The sequence below is a fragment of the Hylobates moloch genome, unplaced genomic scaffold (genome assembly GCF_009828535.3).
Source record: "Hylobates moloch isolate HMO894 unplaced genomic scaffold, HMol_V3 SCAFFOLD_6, whole genome shotgun sequence".
Lineage (NCBI taxonomy): Eukaryota > Metazoa > Chordata > Mammalia > Primates > Hylobatidae > Hylobates > Hylobates moloch.
In genome coordinates this window covers 73,626,980-73,652,199 of record NW_026652281.1, presented here as the reverse complement: position 1 = coordinate 73,652,199, position 25,220 = coordinate 73,626,980, and the positions used below count along the sequence as shown (strand labels likewise).

General features: G+C 43.7%; 2 protein-coding genes across 5 annotated transcripts in view; one reads left to right on the top strand and one right to left on the bottom strand.

The window, feature by feature from the left end:
• The first annotated feature begins 1,405 nt into the window (after positions 1-1,405).
• On the top strand, positions 1,406-24,390 carry PDZD9 (PDZ domain containing 9). 4 transcript variants are annotated; one of them, XM_058440810.1, is made up of 6 exons: positions 1,411-1,535; positions 4,505-4,602; positions 6,050-6,229; positions 13,814-14,003; positions 17,739-18,123; positions 24,214-24,390. In XM_058440810.1, the coding sequence occupies exons 2-6, from the start codon at positions 4,539-4,541 to the stop codon at positions 24,268-24,270; spliced, it is 876 nt and encodes a 291-aa protein (XP_058296793.1). In that variant the 5' UTR covers positions 1,411-1,535; positions 4,505-4,538; the 3' UTR covers positions 24,271-24,390. The 4 variants fall into 4 exon arrangements, with proteins under 4 accessions (XP_058296794.1, XP_058296795.1, XP_032012981.1 ...); XM_058440811.1 differs by lacking the exon at positions 4,505-4,602 and having other exon boundaries at positions 1,406-1,535; XM_032157090.2 differs by lacking the exon at positions 24,214-24,390 and having other exon boundaries at positions 1,410-1,535; positions 17,739-18,535.
• LOC116471120 (cytochrome b-c1 complex subunit 2, mitochondrial) overlaps positions 19,036-25,220 on the bottom strand; it is a 30,550-nt gene continuing 24,365 nt past the window's right edge. The window contains exons 13-14 of the mRNA XM_032157089.2: positions 21,674-21,827; positions 19,036-19,300 (exon numbers count right to left, since the gene is read on the bottom strand). Of these exons, the coding sequence (XP_032012980.1) occupies positions 19,217-19,300; positions 21,674-21,827 (238 nt within the window). The 3' untranslated portion in view covers positions 19,036-19,216. The remainder of the gene's footprint in view (positions 19,301-21,673; positions 21,828-25,220) is intronic.

The window sequence follows — 25,220 nt, the reverse complement described above, 5'->3', positions numbered from 1 at the left end:
ACCTAAAAAGGAATCTGCCCTGGCTTATTGTCTGTGTAGAGACACACAAACAACAGAATAAGCTTGGACATAACCAGATCTACCATGGAAATCTTTGCACAGTGCCTGACACCTAATAGGTGCTTAATGACTGTTTGTTGAAGGGATGGGGCAAGGTGCTTAGTCTCTCAGTTTCATCAGACCGGGGATAACACCAGGGCTTACCTCATTAGGTTTTCTCTTTCTTCTAGAATTTATTCACTCATCTATTCGTTTTTATTTTTTGAGACAGGATCTTGCTCCATCACCCAGACTGGAAGGTGGTGACTCGATCATAGCTCACTGCAGCCTTGAATCCTGGGCTCAGGTGATCCTCCCATCTCAGCCTCCTGAGTAGCTAGGACTACAGATGTGCACCACCATGCCCAGCTAGTTTTTAAATATTTTTATAGAGAAAGGGTCTCGCTATGTTGCCCAGGCTGATCTCAAACTCCTGGGCTCAAGCAGTCCTCCTGCCTCAGTCTCCTGAGTACCTAGGATTACAGGTGTTAGACACCACACCTGGCCTAGAATTTATTTTTAATAATTTATATTTTCCTAAAATTGTCCACTTCATCTGTTTTTTAAGTGCAGGTTTCAAGACGTAGAGCCTGTGTTTCTGTGTTTGTCTGGCCTAGTGTTGTGTCCCCAGTATCAGTAAACGACAGAACAGCTCCCTGTAAATACTTGTTGTATGAGTGAATGTGTGTGGGAGGAAGAATTATCTTGGAAAAAAGAAGGAAGCATTAATAGTGCCTCTCCTAATAGTGACTCATTTTTTTTTAGGCCACCCTGGGGCCTTTTCTTATTCAAAACATTCATGCAAAAAAGTGCAGTTCCAAACATTGGAGCTACTAATGTAACAATTTTTAAAAAAATACCATTATTAGGAGTGCAGCGGAGGATTCTCTGATCTTCTAGGTATTCTGTGATCTCCTGTGATCTTCTGGCTGTGATCTTCCTCTGCAGACCACCTCACATCTTTGAGACACCCTCCTCTGTGCCTTCTCCCCCTCCCTATTTCTTAGGTTCACCAAGAATGAATGAAGAAGCCAAGCACGGTGGCTCATGCCTGTAATCCCAGCACTTTGGGAGGCTGAGGCGGGCAGATCGCTTGAGCCCATAGTACAACAGTTGTGTTGAGCCTGAGCAACATAGTGAGACCGCCACCCCCGCCCGTCTCTTAAAAAAAGAAAAAGAAAAGAAGGAATGAAGAACCCACCGTGGGTCAGGCACGGTGCTAACCTCTGCAGAAGTTTCCATACAGTACACTGGCGTGCAATGCCCACGCCACGTTTTGCAAGGTCCGCGGGAAGCCTTGCGGCGACCTCACTGCCGCCCAATTTCTGGGCAGCGGCGGCGCAGCGCCCCCTGGCGGCCATCCCGACGGCGGTGCCCGCGGGCAAGGTTCGAAACTGTTGGCATTGGGGCTGACTCCAGCCTCTGCTCTGGGAGGCCCTCCCAAGCTGCCTGACCTCCCGGGGCCATGCAGAAGGCCTCCCGCAAAAACAAAAAAGGTAACTGGGGAGAAGGAAGCCGGTGAAGAAGCCCTGGGGACCAAGCCTTCCTCAATTTTCCTCCTCTGTAAAATGGCAACGGTACACTCTTGGCCTGGGAGATAACCTCTCTCCATCGTTGTTATTATTATTATTATTATTATTATTATTATTATTATTATTATTTTCATTGCCATTATCATCATCATCATCATCATTTGAGAAGGAGTCTTGCTTTGTCCCCCAGGCTGGAGTGCAGTGGCGTGATCTCAGCTCACTGCAACTTCTGCCTCCCAGGTTCAAGTGATTCCTCTGCCTTAGCCTCCCGAGTAGCTGGGATTACAGGTGTCTGCCACCATGCCCAGCTAATTTTTTATTTTTAGTAGAGATGGTGTTTCGCCATGTTGGCCAGGCTGGTCTCAAACTCCTGACCTCAAGTGATCCGCCCGCCTTGGGCCATCGTTATTTTTATCAAGGTATAATTTCCATGCAGTAAGATCCCCCCTTTTAAAAGTACAGCTACCGTTTTGACAAGCTATACCCACGTTGAACCACCCCCTCCATCAAGATAGGGAACAGTTCCACCACTCCCTAAAATTACTTTGCAATGCCCAGTTGCAGCCAAACCCCACCCCACTGCAGCTCCTCACACCCCCATCTGTTTTTTACAGTGCTTTTTTTCTTTTTTTGCCTTTTCCATGGAGAACATCACAAAAATGAAATCATATAGTAAGGAGACTTTAAAAAATTATACCAATGTAAATAGGGAATTTGGCCCTTTCATTTTTATTAAAAGGGCACATAAATCTTAAAATAGCATACGGGTCACTGTATTTTATTTTTAGAGACAGGGTCTTGTTCTGTCGCTCAGGCTCCAGCCTGAGTGCAGTGGTATGCTCCTGGCTCACTGCAGCCTCCAATTCTTGAGCTCAAGCAATCCTCCTGCATCAGCCTCCCATAGCTGGGACTGTAGGCATGCACCACCACACTCAGATAATTTTTTTTTTTTTGAGACAGAGTCTTGCTCTGTGACCCAGGCTGGAGTGCAGTGGCATGATCTTGGCTTACTGCAACCCCCGCCTTCCAGGCAGGTTCAAGCGATTCTTGCACCTCAGCCTCCAAAGTAGCTTGGATTACAGGCATGAGCCACCACGCCTGGCTGATTTTTGTGTTTTCAGTAGCAACGGTGTTTCACCATGCTGGCCAGGCTGGTCTCAAACTCCTGACCCCAAGTGATCCGCCCACCCTCGGCCTCCCAAAGTGCTGGGATTACAGGTGTGAGCCACCACGCCCGGCCTAAATAGAAGAGATGAGGTGTCACTATGTTGCCCAGGCTCTAATCACTTTATACTTCTGCTAGCCCCCAGCTGGGCTTACCAAAGGCTGCAGACTCCTGCATTGAGCAATTCTTGTTCTTTATGGCTTTTTTCCACACAGCATCAGGATTTGACAAGACTTGAAGTTGGCGAAGAGGCTGAACCAGGCAGGCAGGTGCCAGGCAGCCTTAGGCTTTTTCACTGCAGGGCTGTTGTCGTTTGGACTGCTTGTCCTTGGGAAGGTTGACATTGCTGTCTGACTAGCCTTGTAGCAAAACCTGTAAGTCTTTCATATTTTAGTCTGGTGCTTGGGGTCTGGCTCTCCCAGGACCATGGTGCTGCCTCCTCCACCTGGTTGTCCCCAAACACAGCTGCTCACTCTTTTCTGAGCTCACCCTCTTCCAGGGAGGAAGCATTGAAGATCTCACTTTCTACAGCAGTAGGGTCATCTTTGTCAGTACCTTCGGGTTCCAGGGTCCCTGCCACTGGGCCCAAGCGAGCACCTTCCTCAGGTTTCATGTCTAATAGTTCATCCTGAGCATGCACTGTGTGAAGAGCCTTTGCCTAAAACACATAAAATACTTTTTCCATCTTCAGTTTTTTCCTTGTAGCGGTTTCCATCCTCTAATGAAATTAATTGACTCAGCTCGCGCACGGCTGCATCTGTGCTTTCCTGCTGGGTGAGCTTCTTTTCTTCTTTCTCAACTAGTTTTTTCAGAGGGTTTTGTAAGTGCTTTAAAGTAGTGACTTCATATGGCTGATAACCTGTGAAGCTCTCATGGATGGCTGCCATAGTGTGAGAAGTCTTCTCTCCAAAATGAAGCAGAGTGGTATGGTATGTTGCTAGCATTTGAGACAGGAGATTGCATGTATTTACTTGCTCCAAGAAGATCCACATCCAACTTCACTTTGTCAAGGTTTTTTTTTTTTTTTTTTTTAGATGGAGTCTTGCTCTGTCACCCAGGCTTGTAGCTGGGATTACAGGCATGCACCAACATGCCCAGATAATTTATTTTTGTTTTTGAGACGGAGTCTCACCCTGTCACCCAGGCTAGAGTACAATGGCGCCATCTCAGCTCACTGCAACCTCTGCCTCCCGGGTTCAAGCGATTCTCGTGCCTCAGCCTCCCAAGTAGCTGGGATTACAGGCACGTGCCACCATGCCCAGCTAATTTTTTGTATCTTAGAGACAGGTTTCACCATGTTGGCCAGGCTGGTCTCAAACTCCTGATCTCGTGATCTGCCCGCCTCGGCCGCCTAAAGTGCTGGGATTACAGGCGCGAGCTACCATGCCTTGCACAAAGTTTTTTTTTTTTTTTTTTCAAGATGTACTTGTGTTTCTTGCCTTCCCGAACTTCTGCATTTGCTTACAGAGGTCTGGATCAAACTCCTGAGACACGTTCTTATTCTGTAAGGAGCCTTTTGAGTCTGGCTTCTTTTACTTAACCCTGCTGACTTTTAAAAGTGGGCTTCTGGTAGCTTACCTTATAAGCATATTGAATTTACAAACTGAGATGGGAACCACTGGACTTTGCCCAAGATGTGACTTCTCTGTTTGCTCAGGAACCAGAGCTTCAGGCAGGGCATATCCTGCCCCCAGTTGCTCCCAGAACCCTGAAAGGTCTCTGAAGATGGTATCTTGTTTATATTATGCTATTTTATTTTCCCAAACAGAGAGCATCTGTGGTTTTGGAAGGTGAGGTTGGAGATGGGCAAGGACGTTTGCTTTGGAGGAAAGGGCCATGAACCCCTCCAGCTCCCGACGGCCAGAGGTAGGGAGCTGGGGGAGCCTCTCCCTCAGCAGTGGCCCTGAAAACACCACAGTCACATGGACTTGGCAAGCTTGTGTGTCACCTGTCCTTATGGAAAGGAGTTGTGTGTGAAATGCTGGAAAAGTATGCTGAAAACACATCTCCCCAGGAGCTTCCTGTGTACCGAAAAGGAGTTTCCTAGCAGCTTCCTCTTGGGAAATTAACTTGTTGTTTTGAATGTCCTTTTAGTCCCTGAAATTTTTCTTGTGAGATTTGGTTCTGTAGAAAACATTTCAACCCCTCCCACTACCCCTTGTGTCCAAGGCCTTCGGATTTTCCCCCACGTGCTTTTTGGATCCATCCACCGCTCATTTCCGCTGTCACTGCCATGACATGCACCAGGACCCTTTCATTTTCATTTCATTTCATTTCGTTTCATCTAACCATGTCCAGCTTTACTCACTTCAGAGCTTTTTCCCTAAGGAAGTCTGAGAAGCAGCCTCTGTCTGGTTGGTCCTCACTCCTCCTGCCTCCCCCTCCTCTGACAGGGACGGTTCCTTCCTTTCTCAGACCTTAACACAATGTGTTCCTGATCCACTTTTCTTTGCCTAAATATTTCCTATTGGTCCTTTTGGCCTTAATTCAAATTTTAGCCCTGCTGGAAGCTTGACCCGCCGTCCCCAGATGAGACTTTGGCCCTCTGTTACTCATTCTCAGAGCCCTCCGTCCTTTTCTTTCATAGCATGAGTTACAGTTTGTTATCCAACATGTATTTACATGACTGATTGATATCTGTCCCCTCCACTAGGCTGTAAAATTCATGAGGACGAGAAACACATGTGGGCTGGGCATGGTGGCTCACACCTGTAATGCCAGCACTTTGGGAGGCTGAGGTGGGAGGACTGCTTGAGTCCAGGAGTTCAAGACTAGCCTGGCCAATATAGTGAGACCCTGTCTCTACAGAAACAATAAAAATTAGCCGTGTATAGTAGCACATGCCAGTAGTCCCAGCTACTTAGGAGGCTGAGGTGGGAGGAGCCCTTGAGCCCAGGAGATCGAGGCTGCAGTGAGCCCTGATCATGCCACTGCACTCCAGCCTGGGCAACAGAGTGAGACCTTGTCTGTTAAAACCAAAAAACCCAACACATCTGTTTTGCTCACCATGGTAAACCCAGGGCCTAGCACACTGTCTGTATCAATAAATATTTGTTAAGTGAGCAGATAATACTAATTAATATTGATTAAGCACTCACAATATGCCAGGCTCTGCAAAAGCCCTTTAATGCACCCATTTAATTTTCAGAAGAGCTCTCCAAGGTGAACACTTTTTATCCTCATTTTACCGATAAGGAATCTGAGGAATAGGGATTAAATAACTGTCCCAGGGATCTGGCTTCAGAACCCCAGTGGGTATGGCCATGCTTCTGTCTTGGTGAAGGACTGAAATAAGTTCCCCTCTTTTGGTTAGAAAGAGGAGTCAGCATCAAGGTCAAAACATCTGTACACAACTTGAGCAAAACACAGCAGACCAAACTCACAGTGGACAGCCTGGGATTAGGCCTCATCATCATCCAGCATGGACCCTACCTCCAGATCACCCACCTCATCAGGAAGGGGGCTGCATCCAACGACGGGAAACTTCAGCCAGGTGACTGCCCTTTTGCTATGCTTCCCAACCACCCATCCTGCCCATCTGCCTGCACGGTGACTCGGGTCACCGGGTTTCAGTGTAACTATAAGGATATGACGGGCATGCTGGCTCACGCCTGTAATCCCAGCACTTTGGGAGGCCATGGCGGGGTGGATCACTTGAGGTCAGGAGTTTGAGATCAGCCTGGCCAACATGGTAAAACTTCGTCTCTACTAAAAATACAAAACCTGGCTGGGAGCGGTGGCTCATGCCTGTAATCTCAGCACTTTGGGAGACTGAGGTGGGTGGATCCTGAGGTAGGGAGTTCGAGACCAGCCTGGCCAACATGGTGAAACCCTGTCTCTATCAAAAATACAAAAATTAGCCAGGCGTGGTGGTACATGCCTGTAATCCCAGCTACTTGAGAGGCTGAGGCAGGAGAAGCACTTGTACCTGGGAAGTGGAGGTTGCAGTGAGCTGAGATTGCGCCACTGCACTCCAGCCTGAGTGACAGAGACTCCGTCTCAAAAAATAAATAAATAAATAAATACATACATACATACATACATACATACATACATACATACAAATACAAAAATTAGCTGGGCCTGGTGGCGGGTGCCTGTAGTCCCAGCTACTCAAGAGGCTGAGGCAGGAGAATCTCTTGAACCCAGGAGGCGGAGGTTGCAGTGAGCTGAGATGGCACCATTGTACTCCAGCCTGGGTGACAGAGTGAGACTCTGTATAAAAAAAAAAAAAAAAGAGATGACATTAGTTGAGAACTTTCTATGGGCCAGCCAATGGCTATCACTTATATAACTATCACTATTGGGAATATTAATTCATTTAATTCTGACTGGGTACAGTGGCTCACACCTGTAATTCCAGCACTTTGGGAAGCCAAGGTGGGAGGATCCGTTGAGGCCAGGAGTTCAAGGCCAGCCTGAGCAACACAGTGAGACGCTGTCTATATTAGTCCGTTCTTGCACTGCTATAAAGAAATACCTGAAACTGGGTAATTTATAAGAAAAGAGGTTTAATTGGCTCATGGTTCTGCAGGCTGTACAGGAAGCATGGCTGGGGAGGCCTCAGGAAACTTACAATCACGGCAGAAGGTGAAGAGGAAGGAGGTATGTCTTATATGGTTGGAGCAGGAGGAAGAGAGAGTAGGGGGAGGTGCTACACACGATTAAACAACCAGATCTCATGAGAACTCACTCGCTATCACGAGAACAGGAAGGGGGAAATCTGCCCTTGTGATCCAGTCACCTCCCCCCAGGCCCCTCCTCCAACACCGGGGACTACAGTTCAACATGAGATTTGGGTAGGGACACAAATCCAAACCATATCACCATTTCTACAACAAAACAAAAGTAGCCCGGCATGGTGTGTGCCTGTAATCCTAGCTACTCGGGAGGCTGAGGTGGGAGGATCACTTGAGTGCAGGAGGCTGAGGCTGCAGTGAGCTATGATTGTGCCACTGCTTGCCAACCTGGGTAACAGAGTGAGACCCTACCTCTAAAAAAAAAAATTAAATTTACTTAATGAGGGTCAGTGAGATTGAGTTCCTTGTCCGGGTCACCTGTTTCTCCTAAGTGGGGATTCAGGGACCATGTTACTCCAGAGCTATGGCTCTCGGTGCGTAAAGATATGTTCTTTCATAGGCAATATTAAGCATTGCTAACACTTAGCTGCATGATCTCATTTCACTCTCACAATCCCTGAGCTAGATTCTGCATGAAACCACCTTGCAGACAAGGAATCAAGATGTTTAGTAACTCTCCCATGGTCACTCTGAGGAGCTGGGATTTGAACCTTCTCTGTCAGACTCCAGAGCCTAAGGGCTTTACCAATACTGCCCTGCTCCTTGTGTCTTTGGGTGAATGAATTTTCCATGCAGTTCAACAGGTGTTTTCTCAGTGCCTGGCCTGGGCCTAGTGCTATGCCCAGGAGTTGGGGAGGCAGAATGGGCTGGCGCAGTGGTGAGAAGGAAAAAACATACTATATTAGCCATCCCGATTCAGGCTCAGGGTCTGACACTTTTTAGTTCTGTGACCCTGGGCAAAGCCACTTAACCTTTCAGGCCTTAGTCACCTCATCTTTGAATTGGGATATTCCTGGGTTTGTGAGAGGTTGCGCAGATTTGATGAAATAATGCATGTTTGTTTCATAGATGGGGTATCACTCTGTTACCCATGCTGGAATGCAGTGGCTTGATCATGGCTCACTGCGGCCTTAAACTCCTTGGCTCAAGTGATCCTCCTGCTTCAGCCTCCTGAGTAGCTGGGACTCAGGCGTGCACCACCATGCCCAGCTAATTTTTATTTTATTTTTTATTTTTTTGTAGATATGGGCAGTGGAGGCGGTGGGTGAGTGGTGTCTCACTATGTTGTCCAGACTGGTCTCAAACTCCTGGCCTCAAGCAATCCTCCCATGTGGCCTCCAAAAGTGCTGGGATTACAGGTGTGAGCTATTGAACCTAACCTGATGAAATAATTTTTATGAAAGTGCTTTTAAAACTGAAGTGCTATAGAAATATTGGCAATCATCTCTTAGGCTTTTCTTACAGATTCTCTAGACTTTTGCATGTGTGTGTTTTAACAAAAAATGATGGCTGTATGGGGGTCCGAGTGGATTAAGCCACTGGTTTGCAACTCTGGTTACCTATTAGAATCATCTGGCAAGTTTTTAAAACTAAGATGCCTGGTCCCTATCTCCCTACAGGTTTTTGATTCAATCGTTCTTGGACTGGGACAGGGCAGTTTATGTTTTAAAAGCTCCTCAGGTGATTCTAATTTGCAGCTAAGGGTTCCAAGCAATGGATTAAAGAACAAAGCAGATACATAATGGTTTTATGAAACAGTTTGCTATACCTTAAAATCCAAAGCATTTTCCCCACACATCAGTACTTGGTGGTGGAGAACAAATGGCGGCCGGTGGAGAGTTCTGGACTTACCAGAACAAAAGAACTCCAGGACAGGTCCCATGGGGTTTTCTGCTTCTTCTCAGCTTCTTCAAGGTCAGGTGACAGATGCTGGGTGATGATCCGGGTGCATACTCCAGGGTGCTAGAGTGGGACAGGAGTATGCTTTTAGGTGGGCAACAGAGAATCTCATGGCAGGGCTATAGTTAGTGGTCTCTTTGAGGTTAGAAGCAGTCTTGAATTTCATCTTTTAAATCCAGGACTCACCTACTGTATTAGTGCATTCTCACACTGCTGTAAAGATACTATCTGAGACTGGATAATTTATAAATGAAGGAGGTTTAATTGACTCACAGTTCCGTATGGCTGGGGTGGCCTCAGGAAACTTACAATCATAGTGGAAGAGGAATCAGGCATTTTCTTCACAAGGCAGCAGGAGAGAGTGTGAGTGTGTGAAGGAGGAGCTGTCAAACACTAATAAAACCATCAGATCTCATGAGAATTCACTCACTATCATGGCAGCATGGGGGAAACCACTCCCATGATCCAATCACCTCCTTCCCTCCACACGTGGGGATTACAGGTCCCTCCCTCAAAATGTGGGGATTACAATCAGCAATGACATTTGGATGGGGACACAGAACCAAACCATATCGTTCTGCCCCTCCATCTGCAAGCTGAAGAGCAGGGAAGCCAATAGTGACTCAGTCCGAGTCCCAAAACCTCAAAAGTTGGGAAGCCGACAGTGTAGCCTCCAGTCCGTGGCTGAAGGCCTGTGAGTCCCTGGCAAACCACCGGTGTAAGTCCAAGAGTCCAAAAGCCAAACAACTTGGAGTCTGATGTTCGAGGGCAGGAAGCATCCAGCACAGGAGAAAGATGAAGGCCGGAAGACTCAGCAAGTCTGCTCATTCCACCTTTTTCCACCTGCTTTTTCTAGCCGTGCTGGTAGCTGATTGGATGGTGCCTACCCAGATTGAGGGTTGGGTCTGCCTCTCCAAGTCCATTGACTCAAATGTTAATCTTTTCTGGCAACACCTTCACAGACACACCCAGAAACAATACTTTGCATCCTTCGATCCAATCAAGTTGACAATATTAACCGTCACACCTAAAGTAGTGGCTCATTTGTTATGTCTTTGCTAAATAAATAAATAATAAATGAATATTTGTCCCAGGCATTGTGGGAGATATTTCCCCATCTCTTATCTTTTTTTAACTCCAATTTTTAATTTTATTTGTATAAGAGACACAGTCTCACTGTCACACAGGCTGGAGTGCAGGAGTGCAGTGGCGCAATCATACCTCACTGCAGCCTCAAACCCCTGGGCTCAAGCAATCCTTCTGCCTCAGTCTCCCAAAGTGCTGGGAGTACAGGCATGAGCCACCTCACCTGGCCCCACATGTGTTATCTAATTTAAAGTTTGCAACACTCCTGAAATGTAGATAATGAAATATAGAGGCGTAGAGAGATGAAATAACTTGTTCATCTTAGTTATACAACTGAGTCTGTGTTCAGAGCTGGTATTTGAACCCATGTCTGCCTAGAAAGCCCATACCTTTCTAGCCAATTGCCTAACAACTGGAAATGAGATTTGAATACAGAGGAAGTCCAGAGCCCCAAATCTCTTTGTGACAAGCCTGCCAGTTCTCCTCGGCATCATTCTAGGTTTTAAAGTCTGTAACTCAGTGGTTTTAGACAATGATGATAAGATCTTGGGAGATGATAACTGTAGAAACATGCTATTTCTTTGACCCCATTTCCTCCCAGCCCCATTATCTTTTATCTGTGTGCTGAAATTTCTCTCCTTTGGTGTTTCAGGATAGGGTTTCACCTTGATTTCCTAATTTAGTTTAGTGTTGGTTTATTCTGGCTAAACTTTTAGTTCCTTTTGGCCAGTATGGCCTTAACAGATTCTGATATTCTAAGTCTTAAGAAATTAATGTAGGCCGGGTGTGGTAGCACACACCTGGAATCTCAGCACTTTGAGAAGCTGAGGTGGGCAAATTGAGCTCAGGAGTTTGAGACCAGCTGGGGCAACACGACAAAACCCCATTTCAATAAAAAATACAAGAACTAGCCCAACATGGTGGGCATATGTGCTTGTAGTCCCAGCTCCTCTGGGGGCTGAGGCAGGAGGGTTGCTTGAGCCCTGGAGGTCGAGGTTGCAGTGAGCTGTATTTGTATCCCTACACTCCAGCCTGGGTGACAAAGTGAGACCCTGTCTCAAGAAAAAAAAAAAAAAAAAAAAAAAGAAATTAATGTAGCTTCAACAGTAAATACAAGTCATGGACTGGCTACTGCCTAAGCATTTCCTAAAGGCCTGGTTTGTGCAGACACCGAACTAGGCACTGGGGGTGTAGTGGTAAACGACACAGACGTGGTCCCTAGCTGTGAGGAACTTAAGGAACTTCCAGCCTAGTTGGGAGAGATGAAAAAGATAAAATATTTTTCAGCAGTGGCTCGGCTGCTGCAAAGTTGATTTAATGTAGGTAACTGAGACAAAGTTTATATAATGTCATCCTATAGCCCATTAAAACAGAAAAAAAAAGTGTAATGAGGTTGGTGTTCATAAATACCAAATTGGTGTTTCTGTATGAAGGGCAATGTTAATATCTATTGCTAGAGTAATCACATTCACATGCTGACATGTTTGGTTTACAGCCAGAACGGTCAGGAAATTAAGCTGTTTATTTTCTGCCCTCTTGATAAAAGTCACCCTTTTACAACATAATTAAGCAGAATGCCAAGCCATAGCTTTCAGCTATAAACACTGCTTTTAACATAGGTAAGTAAGCTCATCCGGGGAAGGTTTTTTTTTTCTCCACTATAATTAACCTCAGTAGGATGAGCAACTGTTTCATATTGCTCAAGCTGCAGGTAGCCTTGTTTCATTCTGAAGTAAGCCTCAGATACAGAGTTGATTGTACTACCCCCAGCTACTGCTTAAGACCAAAGTAGAAGGTTTTTCTCCACCCTTCTAAGTATTCATTTTCTTGAATTCTGGGAATTTTGTTTCTGATAGGATCTAGAGCTATGGACATTTGTCCTTGGCATCCTTGGAGGCTTCTTTTGGGATCAATGTAATTCCTGATTGAAGCCCAGTGCATGCATCAGAGAAGGCACTTCTTCTTGACCCTTTTCTTCTCTGAGGTTAGGCTTCAGCTGTCTTAGAATGAGGCTGATTGAGGGTCTCCAGAAGGTCAGTACTAGTAAGATCTGAAGACTTAAGATTTTGCCCAACGTGAGCTGGTCCTTAAAAAGCAAATCCTTTGTATTCCTTTCTGAAGTCTTGCCAAATGCCGTTGTACCAGTCAGCATTCCTCATTGCAAAAAACAGAAAACACTTCAGTTAATGCACTGAATTTGGGATACTGAGTCTGACAGAATCTCCCAAAAGGCTGGAGAAGCAGGCTTGGAAAATGGTGAGAGAACCAAGAGCTGTGTGTAACTACCCCTAGCAACTAGAAGTTCCTGTCACTCTTTTGCATCTCCTCCTCCACGTTCAGTGACCCAGGTGGGAGTGTCAAGTGGCTGGATCTCACTCACAGGTCCATGACCTAGCTGCTGGAGGTGGGGACATGGGGGAGGTTGGAGCAAGTGAATAATTGGCCTTTGTGGCTTCCTTCAATTTGGGGGTTTCGGGGGTTAGTACTCAAGATGTAGTCCTCTTCCCAACTGCCGGGGACTCGGAAGCTGCATGGTTGACCATCTTGTTTCTTTCCTTATCCTGCATTGCCCTAAGGTAGGGAAACCTAGCTGTCAAATCCCTTTAAACCAACATACTCACTGCATACACATCTTACAATTAATTAAAGCATGCCTAATTGCCCAATGTTTTATACAGAATTATTTGCTCAACTAATACTGCACAAGGGTAGAGAATTAAAATGAAAGGCTTTATGTTTAATATGGTCTATTAACTGTGGAGGGCACTGGAAATTGCCAGGCAGGTATAATAGAAAGTAGGTCATTTATTCATCACTTAATGTAAGTGGTTTTTTCTTTCCTAGCAATAGCCATTCATTTTATTTGAAACTAATCTATTTTTAGAATCCTAACAGCTGGTTCCGATTATAAATGTTTTTTAGCCTCTGTCACACCAAGAACTTCAGAAACGTCTCAAAAACATCATATAATGTCTACCAATATACTGCTATTAAGAAACATCTTGCATACATTCTTCAGTACACAAAGGACATTCGTATCATGGAGATGAACATCTTTATTAAATAAAGGCTGGGCCGGGCGCGGTGGCTCATGCCTGTAATCCCAGCACTTTGGGAGGCTGAGGTGGACAGATCACCTGAGGTCAGGAGTTTGAGACCAGCCTGGCCAACACGGTGAAACCCCATCTCTACTAAAAAAAAAAAAAACAACAAAATTAGCCAGGCATGATGGCACATGCCCATAATCCTAGCTACTTGGGAGACTGAGGCAGCAGAACCACTTGAATCTGGGAGGCGGAGCTTGCAGTGAGCCGAGATCACGCCACTGCACTCCAGCATGGGTGACAGTGAGACTTCATCTCAAAAGAAAAAAAAGGCTGAAGCCTGGTTTTGGTTCAAAAAGAATCAACAATATGAACCCATAAAATGAAATACCTCACAATAAAGCCAGAAATCAATATAGTCCCTTTAAACTCCTAGTTTTACTGATACATATTTTTTTCCCTCTTCAGGTGATGTTCTGATTAGTGTTGGCCATGCCAATGTGTTAGGATATACTCTTCGAGAATTTTTACAGCTTTTGCAACATATCACCATTGGAACAGTGCTACAAATCAAGGTTTACCGAGATTTTATTAACATTCCTGAAGAATGGCAAGAAATATATGATTTAATCCCTGAGGCCAAATTCCCAGTAACAAGGTAAATAGTTCATTTTAGGAACTCTTTGTTATAATACAGAATCCCAGGGCCTGTGAGGCATAGATGGTTTAACGTGACAATTATCAAATGATAAGGATCATGACAGGAGGACTGGTGACACTGTCAAAGTAATTTCCTGGGTTTCTGGTATTAGATCTGTAGGATCTAATATGAGAAAGCACGATAAAGTCAACTTGGAGTTAAAAAACAAGTCATCAGTTGGGAATTTTGTCCCCCTGCCTACCTGCATGGTGCCCCTCTTTCCCGAGTCAGCGCTTAAAATGTTTCTTGTGGGCCGGGTGTGGTGGCTCATGCCTGTAATCCCAGCACTTTGGGTGGCTGAAGCGGGTGGATCAGGAGGTCAGGAAATCGAGGCCATCCTGGCCAACATGGTGAAACCCCGTCTCTACTAAAATTATAAAAATTAGCTGGATGTGGTGGCACGTGCCTGTAATTCCAGCTATTCTCTGGGTCCTCCCCAATAACATCTAAGCCTTTTTAAACTTCTCCCATCTTGGCAAATCCTATCTTCAGTCCACTCTCCTCTCCCTACCCTCTTTAGCCACTGGAGTCTTTTGCATCCCCTCCCAACTTGCTAAAAGCTGTATTAGACACCTCCATTTCCTCGAGAGACGCCACTTCCCAGACACTCCTCCACCCACTTCAATCTAGGCTTTGCTTTCATCCCTTGGCTGAGTCCTTTTCCCAGGGCCAGCCTTAGCCTTCGCACTTCTGATCCCACTAGATTCTTCTGTCTTTATCTTGCTTGGCTTCTGAGCAGCATTAGTCACTTAACAATTTCCACCCACTCTCTTCTTGAAATAGCACTTCCCAGGCTTCTGTGACACCACACACCCCTGATTTTCTTGTTACCTCTGGCCATTTCCTCTTGGTGTCCTTTCTCCTAGCCAGTTTCATTGATGCCTGTAGTTTCTATGATTATCCACATGCTAATTACTTTCAAATTGTATTATCAACAAAACTGTATTTTTTTTTTCTTGGTGACGAGGTTTTGCTCTTGTCGCCCAGGCTGGAGTGCAGTGGCGTGATCTTGGCTCACTGCAACCTCTGCCTCCCGGGTTCAAGTGATTCTCCTGCCTCAGCCTCCAGGGTAGCTGGGATTACAGGCGCATACCACCACACCCGGCTAATTTTTGTATTTTTAATAGAGACGAAGTTTTACCATGTTGGCCAGGCTGGTTTCGAACTCCTGCCCTCAGGTGATCAGCCTGCTTCAGCCTCCCAAAGTGTTGGGTTACAGGCAGGAGCCACCAAGCCTGGCCAGAATGATCTTTTTGTAATGCAAATCTGATCCTGGCATGTTCCTGCAAAAAATCTCTTAAGACTTCTTGTTCTTTGAATAAATGTCAAAATCCTCACACTGGCCAACAATGCTCTATGGGGTTCAGCTGGCCTCTGCAAACCATTCCAACTTCAACTCATACTGCTTTCCCCATCCTTCTCTAGCCCCCTTTAGCTTCCAGCTCTCTGCCTTTTGTTACTCTTTGCCTCAGGGTCTTTGCACTTGCTCTTCTCTGTCTGCAACATGTTTGTAACTTTGCTCTTCAGTAGTCACCCTTGAAGGCTCCAGTGTAACTTCTCCAAGGGGTCTTCCTACAAACAGGTCCACCTGACATATGCTCTCACAGCTCACTCCTTCACATTTATCCCCATTTTAATGAAATAATCTGTGTAATCAGTTGTTCACTGTGTTTCCCTAGGAGAATGTGAACTCCATGAAGGCAAGGACTGAGTCTGTCTTGTTTTGCTAAAATTGCCCTAGGACTTTCATGTGGTCAGTGGTTCATTTGTTTTTAATTTTAAAAGGCTTATTTTTGAGACAGGGTCTCACTCTGTCGCTCAGGCTGGAGTGTAGTAGCACGATCACAACTCACAATCAAATCCTACTCAGCGACTCCTACACTGGAGGGCACGACTCTAAAAGCCTGGGCTCATCTGGTTACATAACAACTATATGTTGTAAGCATTTTCATTACATGGAGGAGTTTTGAGATCCAGAATATTAAATTCTAAGGATGGTAGACTGACCACTCAAAAGCAAAGATAGAACAGCACAACTTAAGTATGAGGCAAAAACCCACAAACTTAAAAGAACAATACCAAGCACCTGCTGATTCCCTTTCTTAATTAGGCAAAGTACTCATATCTAAGGCATTTTAGTAACTTATGTGTAATGGGGCAGGGAAAGAAGGGGAAGCAAAAAGCTGCTTTCACAAAGCTGGTATAACCTTTTCCAGGATAAAATGGCACTGGGTATACACACTGGAGAAAATTCTCCATATAACGCTCTGGGTAGGCCAAGTGGTATAGAAAGTTTGTTTCCAGCCAATCCTGACCTCTGCAGGGTTGTGGCTTTATTACCTAATGACAATTTACCTGTCCTTTATGGTTACCTAACCATCGGAGTTGCCAAGGATTCCCCCTGCAGTCTGAAAAAAAAAAAGTTATTAATACTTGGATTTAAAAAAAAAATTCATGTGCTGTTCAGGAAGACCTAGGTGCATCTGAAGGCAAATTAGACAAAATCAGTATTTAAGACTAGTGGCTCTCAGTAAAAATTACTCATTATCAACTGTTTAATACTGGAAGAGATAAACTTTTGGAAAAGCCATTCAAATTCTTGGAAGCAAATACAACAGGCAGACCACCAAGGTTATTAGTGATAATACCAGAAGTCTTAACAGGTTGGCAGGGAAGAAACCTATTTCCTTTTAGCAGGGCAGAATGTACCAGAGATTTGTAATCACAAAGATCTAGTTTTGGTTCTGCTAGGCAACAGCACCAGGACGAGGGAAAGCAAGTGACAGAGCATTCATTCTGGAAAGTTAAAGCAAGCACAGGTACTGTAGGCATTAGAAAAGTTCAGAGACCTGGAGGTGCTAGCAGGCAAGCACCATCTAGTTTCAACAATCAAGAAAGCCAATAATTGGAGAAAGTTAAAAACAACAACAACAACAAAAACCTGGCTGGGCACAGTGGCTCATGCCTGTAATCCTAGCACTTTGGAGGCCAAGGTAAGGATTGCTTGAGGTCAGGAGTTTGAGACAGGCATGGGCAACATAGGGAGATCCTGTTTTTACAAAAAAAAAAAAAAAAATTTAAAATTAGCCAGGTGTGGTGGCATACAGCATACACACCTGTAGTCTCAGCTACTCGGGAAGCAGAGGCCAGAGGGTCACTTGAGCCCAGGAGTTCAAGGTTGCAGTGAGCTATGATTGTGCCACTGCACTCCAGCAAGGGTGGCAGAGCAAGACCCTCTCTAAAAAAAGACTCGAAGACTTACTAATGACTAGGATGTTGAAGATCCTTAAGGCCCACTATTTCCTGACTCCTCTGGAAATCAGTAATATTGTGTTAATGCCATGTGAGCCACAAGAATAGAGTTCTCAGGAGATGGCCAGGTTGAACCTGTCATTTTAGCTGCAGTGAAATTAACCTACCCTTTAACACCTCCTAATATTCTGGTCGGTAGTCTAGTATAAGTCTGTGCAAAACTTTTTAAGGTATGGTGAAGTAATCTAAATTTCCATTTAGAAATGGAAAAAGATTTCAAGATAATTTTAAAAAGAGAAACATTTCAATGACACAGAAAGGTAGTGCTAAAGCTAAATTGTATCTTTTATGGGTCAAAGCAAGTTATAAGGCATTTTGTTAGGGGACCATAAATGTTTAGACATGAAGAATCTATTTTATTCACTATTCTTTTCATTTCAGCACACCAAAGAAAATTGAGCTGGCAAAAGATGAATCTTTCACAAGCAGTGATGATAACGAAAATGGAGATTTAGATAAAAGACTTCAATATTATAGCTATCCGTGGTCAACTGCATATCACCCTGCAAGGAGACCAATATCCATCTCCAGAGACTGGCATGGATATAATAAGGAGAACCATACTATTAGTGTAGGAAAAGACATTAATTGTGACGTGATGATTCACAGAGACGACAAGAAAGAAGTGAAGGCCCCTTCTCCATACTGGATAATGGTGAAGCAAGACAATGAAAGCTCTTCCTCCTCTACCTCCTCTACCTCAGATGCATTTTGGCTGGAAGATTGTGCCCAAGTTGAAGAGGGTAAAGCCCAACTGGTATCAAAGGTTGGTTAGCAAATCTGTGGTCATATGAGCATTTATCTTGCAGACACCCAAGTTTTGTGCCTCACCAGGCACAAATTTGCTATACTTATCAAGGACTGTCTGTAGACTCACCAATTCTCTTCTCTTATGACTGCATTATAAAGCCTTTAGAGATGTTCTTCAATAGGATTATCTAAAGACTTCCCTGGGTTCTTGCAGGCCTCGCAAATCTTATTTTCAGAATAAGACCCTCCTTTCTGAGAAGAATTTCTTTTCTTTTAGAAAATGCCGTAGAGAAATCCCATATCAGAATGTCTGAACATAGTAGAGAATGTCACTTTATGTAAACACTACATTTTTCTTTAAATATTTAGTTTCTCTCTTTTTTTTGGTAAACTTCAAGTACTATAATTAAAATAACTAAAAAACATAATTCTTTGGCTAGTTATTCACATTAGAATTATTTTTTTTCCCCCTTTCAGCCCTTCTTTTACTGTAAATATTGAATTGAGAGTTAATTATTTGGAAGAGACAGGATAGTAACAGATAAGGGAGGGACAGGAGATGAGAGAAAAACAAAACTCTGTCAGTGAAGATAAATCAGACATAAAAAATGAATGAATGGGAATATAGGATATGATAGGAAATGTTTTTTGGAAATAATTTTATTGCAAAAAAGGCAAAATGGGTAAAAACCAGACCATTTAGCTGTTGACACCCAAAATGACAAATTTTGAACTTGCTTTCATCTTAAAAGCCACCAATAGTAATCTGGCACTATTTACCCCGATAGCCACTTAGCCTTAATTTTAATAGTTTCTGATGCTTCTATACTCAATAATTGTATTCCTGTCTCCTTTAAAGCATCTAAAACAAAGATATCAGCACATAATAAATACTTGTTGATTAACTCATTGAGAAAAACATAAGAAAAACACTTAAACAGAATGTTTTATTGACTTTAGGTCGGCTGGGAATAATTACCTGCATTTATGCCTTATTTTACCTCACTGGAAAAAAGAGAAATGTTATATTAGAGACTTCTGACTTTCATGTGTTTGCTGCTCTGGGCTGAGAGAATGTTCAGCTCTCTCCTGTAATGTGTGCGTCAGTATTACAACTCATCAACAAAAGGTGTATGTCCCAAATTTCCACTTGCTGCCATCGACTTCTGGCCAGAAACAAACTTCTTTGCAGCCTTTAAAGAAACAAACAAAAGACAAAGTTAACAAAAATAAAAATATATATTATCAAGCAGGTGAACTTACTTTGTCATTTCAAGAATTTATGGATAGGACATTATTTGTTTTTTTGAGATGGAGTCTCGCTCTATCACCCAGTGTGGAGTGCAGTGCTGCGATCTTGGCTCACTGCAGCCTCCGCCTCCCAGGTTCAAGCAATTCTCTTCCTCAGGCTCCCAAGGAGCTGGGATTACAGGCATGTACCACCATGCCCCGCTAATTTTTGTATTTTTAGTAGAGACAGGATTTCACCATGTTGGCCAGGCTGGTCTCAAATTCCTAGCCTCAAGTGATCCACCCACCTCGACCTCCCAAAGTGCTGGGATTACAGGTGTGAGCTACCAACCCGGCCTTGGATAGGACATTCTAAGCCAGCAATTACTATAATAGCTGTTGTGAAAATTAACTAGGAGATGGCTGGTGCTTTAATTTGTGACAGTGTGGGAGGAAAAGCTTAGCTGTTTCTCTGAAAGTTCCATTGTATGTGTAATGAACCAAGCAAGAGCAATGCTTTGGTAAGAGGGTAGCTGTTCAAAGAGAGATGAAGAAAACACTGACACTGTCAAACAGAGTAGTGTGGCTTCAGGCAGGGATATACTTTCCTGTTTCAGTATTACAATGGCAAATAGTCTGGGTCAATAAAAATACATTGATTGTTAACTTAAAAGTAAAACTTTATACCCTAGAGGATTCTTTATGCCACTACTTCCAAGTTCAAAGGCTGGTTAAGTATAGTATCATGAGTCAGGTGTAGGTGGAGCAGCAGCCCCCATATTCTGTCAGGCCAGCTTATCTTATTACTATGAAGGAGAGGTGGTGGTGGAAGCAGTCGGGTTGGGACACACATAATGATAGGATATAAGATGAAGACAGCCATTTAAAAGAGTACGAAATGGGCCGGGCGCAGTGGCTCACACCTGTAATCCCAGCACTTTGGGAGGCTGAGGCGGGCAGATCACGAGGTCAGGAGATCGAGACCATCCTGGCTAACACAGTGAAACCCCGTCTCTACTAAAAATACAAAAAATTAGCCGGGCATGGTGGTGGGCACCTGTAGTCCCAGCTACTTGGGAGGCTGAGGCAGGAAAATGGCGTGAACCCGGGAGGCGGCGGTTGCAGTGAGCCGAGATCGCGCCACTGCACTCCAGCCTGGGCAACAGAGCAAGACTCCGTCTCAAAAAAAAAAAAAAAAAAAAGAGTACGAAATGATGATTGGGGCCAAGTGAAATCAAGTCAGGGTTACTATCTTAAAATAGCCTTGTCTCTTTTTTGAGACAGGGTCTCACTCTGTTGCCCAGCCTGGAGTACAGTGGCATGATCTCGGCTTGCTGCAACCTCTGCCTCCCAGGCTCAAGCCACCTTCCCACCTCAGCCTCTTGAGCTCCTGAGTAGCTGGGACTACAGGCGCATGCCACCAAGCCTAGCTAATTTTTGTACTTTTTTTGTAGAGACGGGGTTTTGCTACATTGCCCAGTCTGGTACTGAACTCCTAGGCTCAAGCAATCTGCCCACCTCAGCCTTCCAAAGTGCTGGGATTACAGGCATGAGCCACTGCACTCAGCTTGGTTTTTTATTTTTTCTTATCGCTACTGTCCCTATACAAGGTAGATCTGTTGGTGAGAAGATGGCTGAGACATCTACAATGGAAAGCGAGCTGGCAAGTTTAATGCAGAAAATGGGGGAAACCCCACTTACTTTGGATTAATTCTGTAGGTCATGTGCTTGTTAGGCACAGTAGGGAACACAAAGAAGTACATGACATAGTCCTTGCCCTCAAAACAGCTCAATCTTGTAGGGAACAATAATATACGTGAAAAAAAAATTAGCAAGAACAGGAGAATGTCCTAGGCTGAGAAGAGTAAAGAAAATCTTAAGATGCTGGATGGTGAAATATTGGTAGGACTGAAGAGGAAAAATAGCAAACTTCACTATTTAGGTTGGATCATATGAAACTGCTAATATTTGACTCTTCTTTACCTCTAGTCATCTAACATAAGCCCATTTTATAAACTACCATTAGTTTAACCTAACGCTTGATACGTTAGGTGTATTAAACGCACTTTTGACTGCCATCTCAGTGGATGGCAGCCCTCTGACATCTGAGTTTAACCTAATGGTAGTTTATTTGAAGGAGGAAGATACATACACTCGAGCTGACATGGAAGCTTGTTGCGGATCTTATGGGAATGAGCCCTCCTGCCTCCACATTAAGTAGATGAGCACCAAACATGAGAATAACACACTGCCCAAGGACGCTTATGCATCCTTCTGAAATTGGATCATTAAGGTTAAGTTCTCTGTTGTTAAATCGTAAGTTTTCATTTACTTACATTTATGATATCAGCGTTAGCCACTGAATCAATCTGCTGAAGGACTGTGGATGGTGGCATGTAAGAACCAGCAACTAGAGCCTGGGACCCGACTTCTTCCAGGAAACACTCAGAAGACTCCACTGACATTAGGTATCCAGCTTTCAGCTTGTTCCTGTTCAATAAAAGGCAGAAGTCAGTTTTACAGAGCAAGGCAATTATTTTTTTTTTCTGAGTGGTGACGGGGGGCTGTGAACATCATAGCTTTATTTAATGGATAGAGTAACAGCGTGTCTCCTTCTTCCTGAATTCCCCAAGAACGCTGCTCCCTTCTCTGGAACATGATACTAAAACAGTAAGTCTGAAAGGAAGAAGTCTCTTCAGGGTTGCCAAACTGTCCAGTTGAGGCCCCACTTTGGCCCCCATTTGTGGGTCCATATGCTGCTACAGATTTGAGTGAGACAGCTGGAGAGCTCCCTAATGCTTCCCAAGGCCTCTGGATCCGGTTGTGCAATCTGGATCTTCTGCACGTCACTGGCCAGTCGCAGCGTGCTCTTTCTCCTGCCCACTGGCACAGTGAGGAAGATCTCTCTGCTGTCAGTGAGAGGGCTGCCATCCACTGAGATGGCAGTCAAAAGTGCATTTAATACATCTAATGTATCGAACATCATAGCTTGGCCCAGGCTACCTCATATGTGCTCAGAACACTTACAATAGCCTGTGGTTGGGCAAAAGTCATCTAACATAAGCCCATTTTATAAGGAAGTATTGATTATCTCATGTACTGCATATCAGTAGCCTGGGAAAAAGATCAAAATTCAAGGTATAGTCATGTACTACATAATGACGTTTTTGGTCAATGATGGACCATATATATGATGGTGGTCCCCTAAGATTATTAGGGAGCTGAAAGATTCCTATTACTTAGTGACAACATAATGTTGTAGTGCAATTAAAAAAAATTTAGCATGGCCTGTGTTTACAGTGTTTAGTGTCTACAGCAGTGCACAGTAATGTCCCAGGCCTTCCCATTTACTCACCACTCACTCAGTGACTCACTCGAAAGCAGGAGCTTTCGGTCCTGCCAGCTCCATTCATGGTAAATGTCCTACACTGGCATACCATTTTTTATCTTTTGTGCTGTATTTTTACTGTACCTTTCCTATGTTTAGATGCACAAATACTTACCTTTGTGTTATAACTGCCTACAGTATTCAGTACTATAGGACATGCTATATAGGTTTGTAGCCTAGGAGCAATAGATTATACCATAGAGCCTATGTGTGTAGTAGGCTATACCATCTAAATTTGTGTGAACACTGAGGTTCACACGGTGATGAAACCACCTAACACCACATTTCTCAGAACGTGTCCCCATCATTATGTGACCCATGACTGGAAGCTGAAATTGTAATGGTTTTCCTCCATAGTCAAGTTGAAAAATTGTAGTTGATCCATGGCAAATTGGGGACAGTGTGTATTGTAAACCTACCTTTTGGCTGCTAGAGTGTGAAGACCAGGGATCTTGAAGAGCCTTCTGTCAAACCAGGGTGTCAGGCCTGTAGTTGGTGTCACCACAGACAACTCCACCTGGCCCACGGCTGGGGTCACAGTGTTATAAAGGTCACAGTCTTGACCTTTTCCTTTTGCCTTTTCCTTGTATGAACTGGGTTCTCTTCTTGGATGGAGGATACCTTTCAATGCTTACAGTTTGAAGATTCTCATGTTTATTTTCTTCTTATGCTATCTTTTCACCTGTATTACCTGTGAGTTTTGGCAGGTTTCGGGGGTGTCTGAAGAGCTTCTGCTGTCTGTTTATTTCTGTGATATCCACTTCAGCTGTTGCTGCCTCTTTTGGGGCCTGTTTGTTTCCACCAAGGGTGAAGTAGTCAAGCCAGTTCCTCTTACACAGTGAAACAGGGCAATTTTAAGGTATGTGCCCCGAAACTCAACGTGTTTTTGGTAAACAGGCAAACTAACAACTTACAGTGCTAATGGCCTCCATTCTATTTCTTCAGTTCACCAAGTTCTGTACTGTTTATGTTACTATTTGGAAAGCTGTCAGTACAAAACTATACTGAAAACTCCACAGATTGCTTTTTGATTTGGGACTAGAACTTAGATCTAGGTAAAACTATTTTAATATAAGGTTTTGATTAGTGAAGCAATTCCTGCCTCTTGCTGAGATTTGTCTCAGTGAGCATAGGGTATGATGGAAAAGGCAGGTGGAGAAGGGCAGTACAGGTCTTGTAAGCAACAGCAGCGTAAATATTGGCACAAAAGCATCCACTTGAAATAAAACAAAATCCAATTCACAATTCTCCCAGAAACTTATTACTTATAGACATGGTGTTTGATAAGACAGTCGAGTTATTTGAACCTCAAACTATCATCCTTTAACACTCTACAGAAAGACTTCCATTTAAACATAATTACAATTTAATGCTGTTTTACCACATTGTCAGCTTAATTAAAAAATGATTTTACCTGCAATAAACTACCGAGAGGTTATTAGTGTGTCCTTTCAGCAATGACACCTCACTTTCTCTCTTTCACTACAGGAAGAACTTACAAGAAAAAGTATCAACTCCATCAAAATGGCAGAAAACATACCTTGACATTAATAATCAAAATTCAGGAGATCGAGACCACGGTGAAACCCCGTCTCTACTAAAAATACAAAAAATTAGCCGGGTGTGGTGGCGGGCGCCTGTAGTCCCAGCTACTCGGAGAGGCTGAGGCAGGAGAATGGCGTGAACCCGGGAGGCGGAGCTTGCAGTGAGCCGAGATCGCACCACTGCACTCCAGCCTGGGCAACAGAGCGAGACTCTGTCTCAAAAAAAAAAAAAAAAAAAAAAATTCTACTTTCTGCATATTACCATACCTTGTAAGAATTGTTATACTTATTAAGAAAATATTTTCTTAAATAAATTAGATTTGAAAAACTTAGGTTTTTCTTAAGTAAATCCAGTGTTTCAATGTATTCTCATCATATTTTGTTTCTGGTACAATAAAGCAGCCCTGCATCCTATCAATTCTTGGTTCTATGTATACAATATTTAATAAATTGTGTTGTACTTATACAAGAGATGCAACTTTGTAGTGTGCTCAGCATAACAAAACTGACAATACTAATGGGAACAGAAATGACCAAAAGGTTGTTCCATCCTGGGTTGTAATTCTCCCTGTCATGCTTCCCCTATGAGCAATACTAAATGATCATAACGACCACTGAAGTTGCAAGATTCACATTTTGAATTGTTCTAAGTAGATGGAGTCAAACTTAAATGTCTTAATCTGCTGTATGAAAATGCAGGTTGATTTCCAACTTTGTCCCAAGTCTGTCTCTTTTACAGAAACCCTTGAACTACTAATGAATTCGGAGTGTTGATAGCACTTTCAATCTAGACAGTGGGGATTTATAAATTGCCAAATAGCAGACAAGTATTTTAGTCTTTCTTATAAAACAAAATCAGATCTTTTTTGGGTATAAATTAGTAATGAAGAAAGAAACTATTGTAGAATAGGTACTCTTATATACTGGTGGTGTGATTATAAACTGGTACAA

What these genes read in the sequence shown, in the direction of transcription:
- PDZD9 (XM_058440810.1), top strand. Translation starts at nt 4,539, where the DNA reads ATGGGCAAGGACGTTTGCTTTGGAGGAAAGGGCCATGAACCCCTCCAG. An exon ending in CCAGCTCCCGACGGCCAGAG is followed by an intron (nt 4,603 to 6,049) that starts GTAGGGAGCTGG and finishes TCTTTTGGTTAG; the next exon opens with AAAGAGGAGTCAGCATCAAG. An exon ending in CGACGGGAAACTTCAGCCAG is followed by an intron (nt 6,230 to 13,813) that starts GTGACTGCCCTT and finishes TTCCCTCTTCAG; the next exon opens with GTGATGTTCTGATTAGTGTT.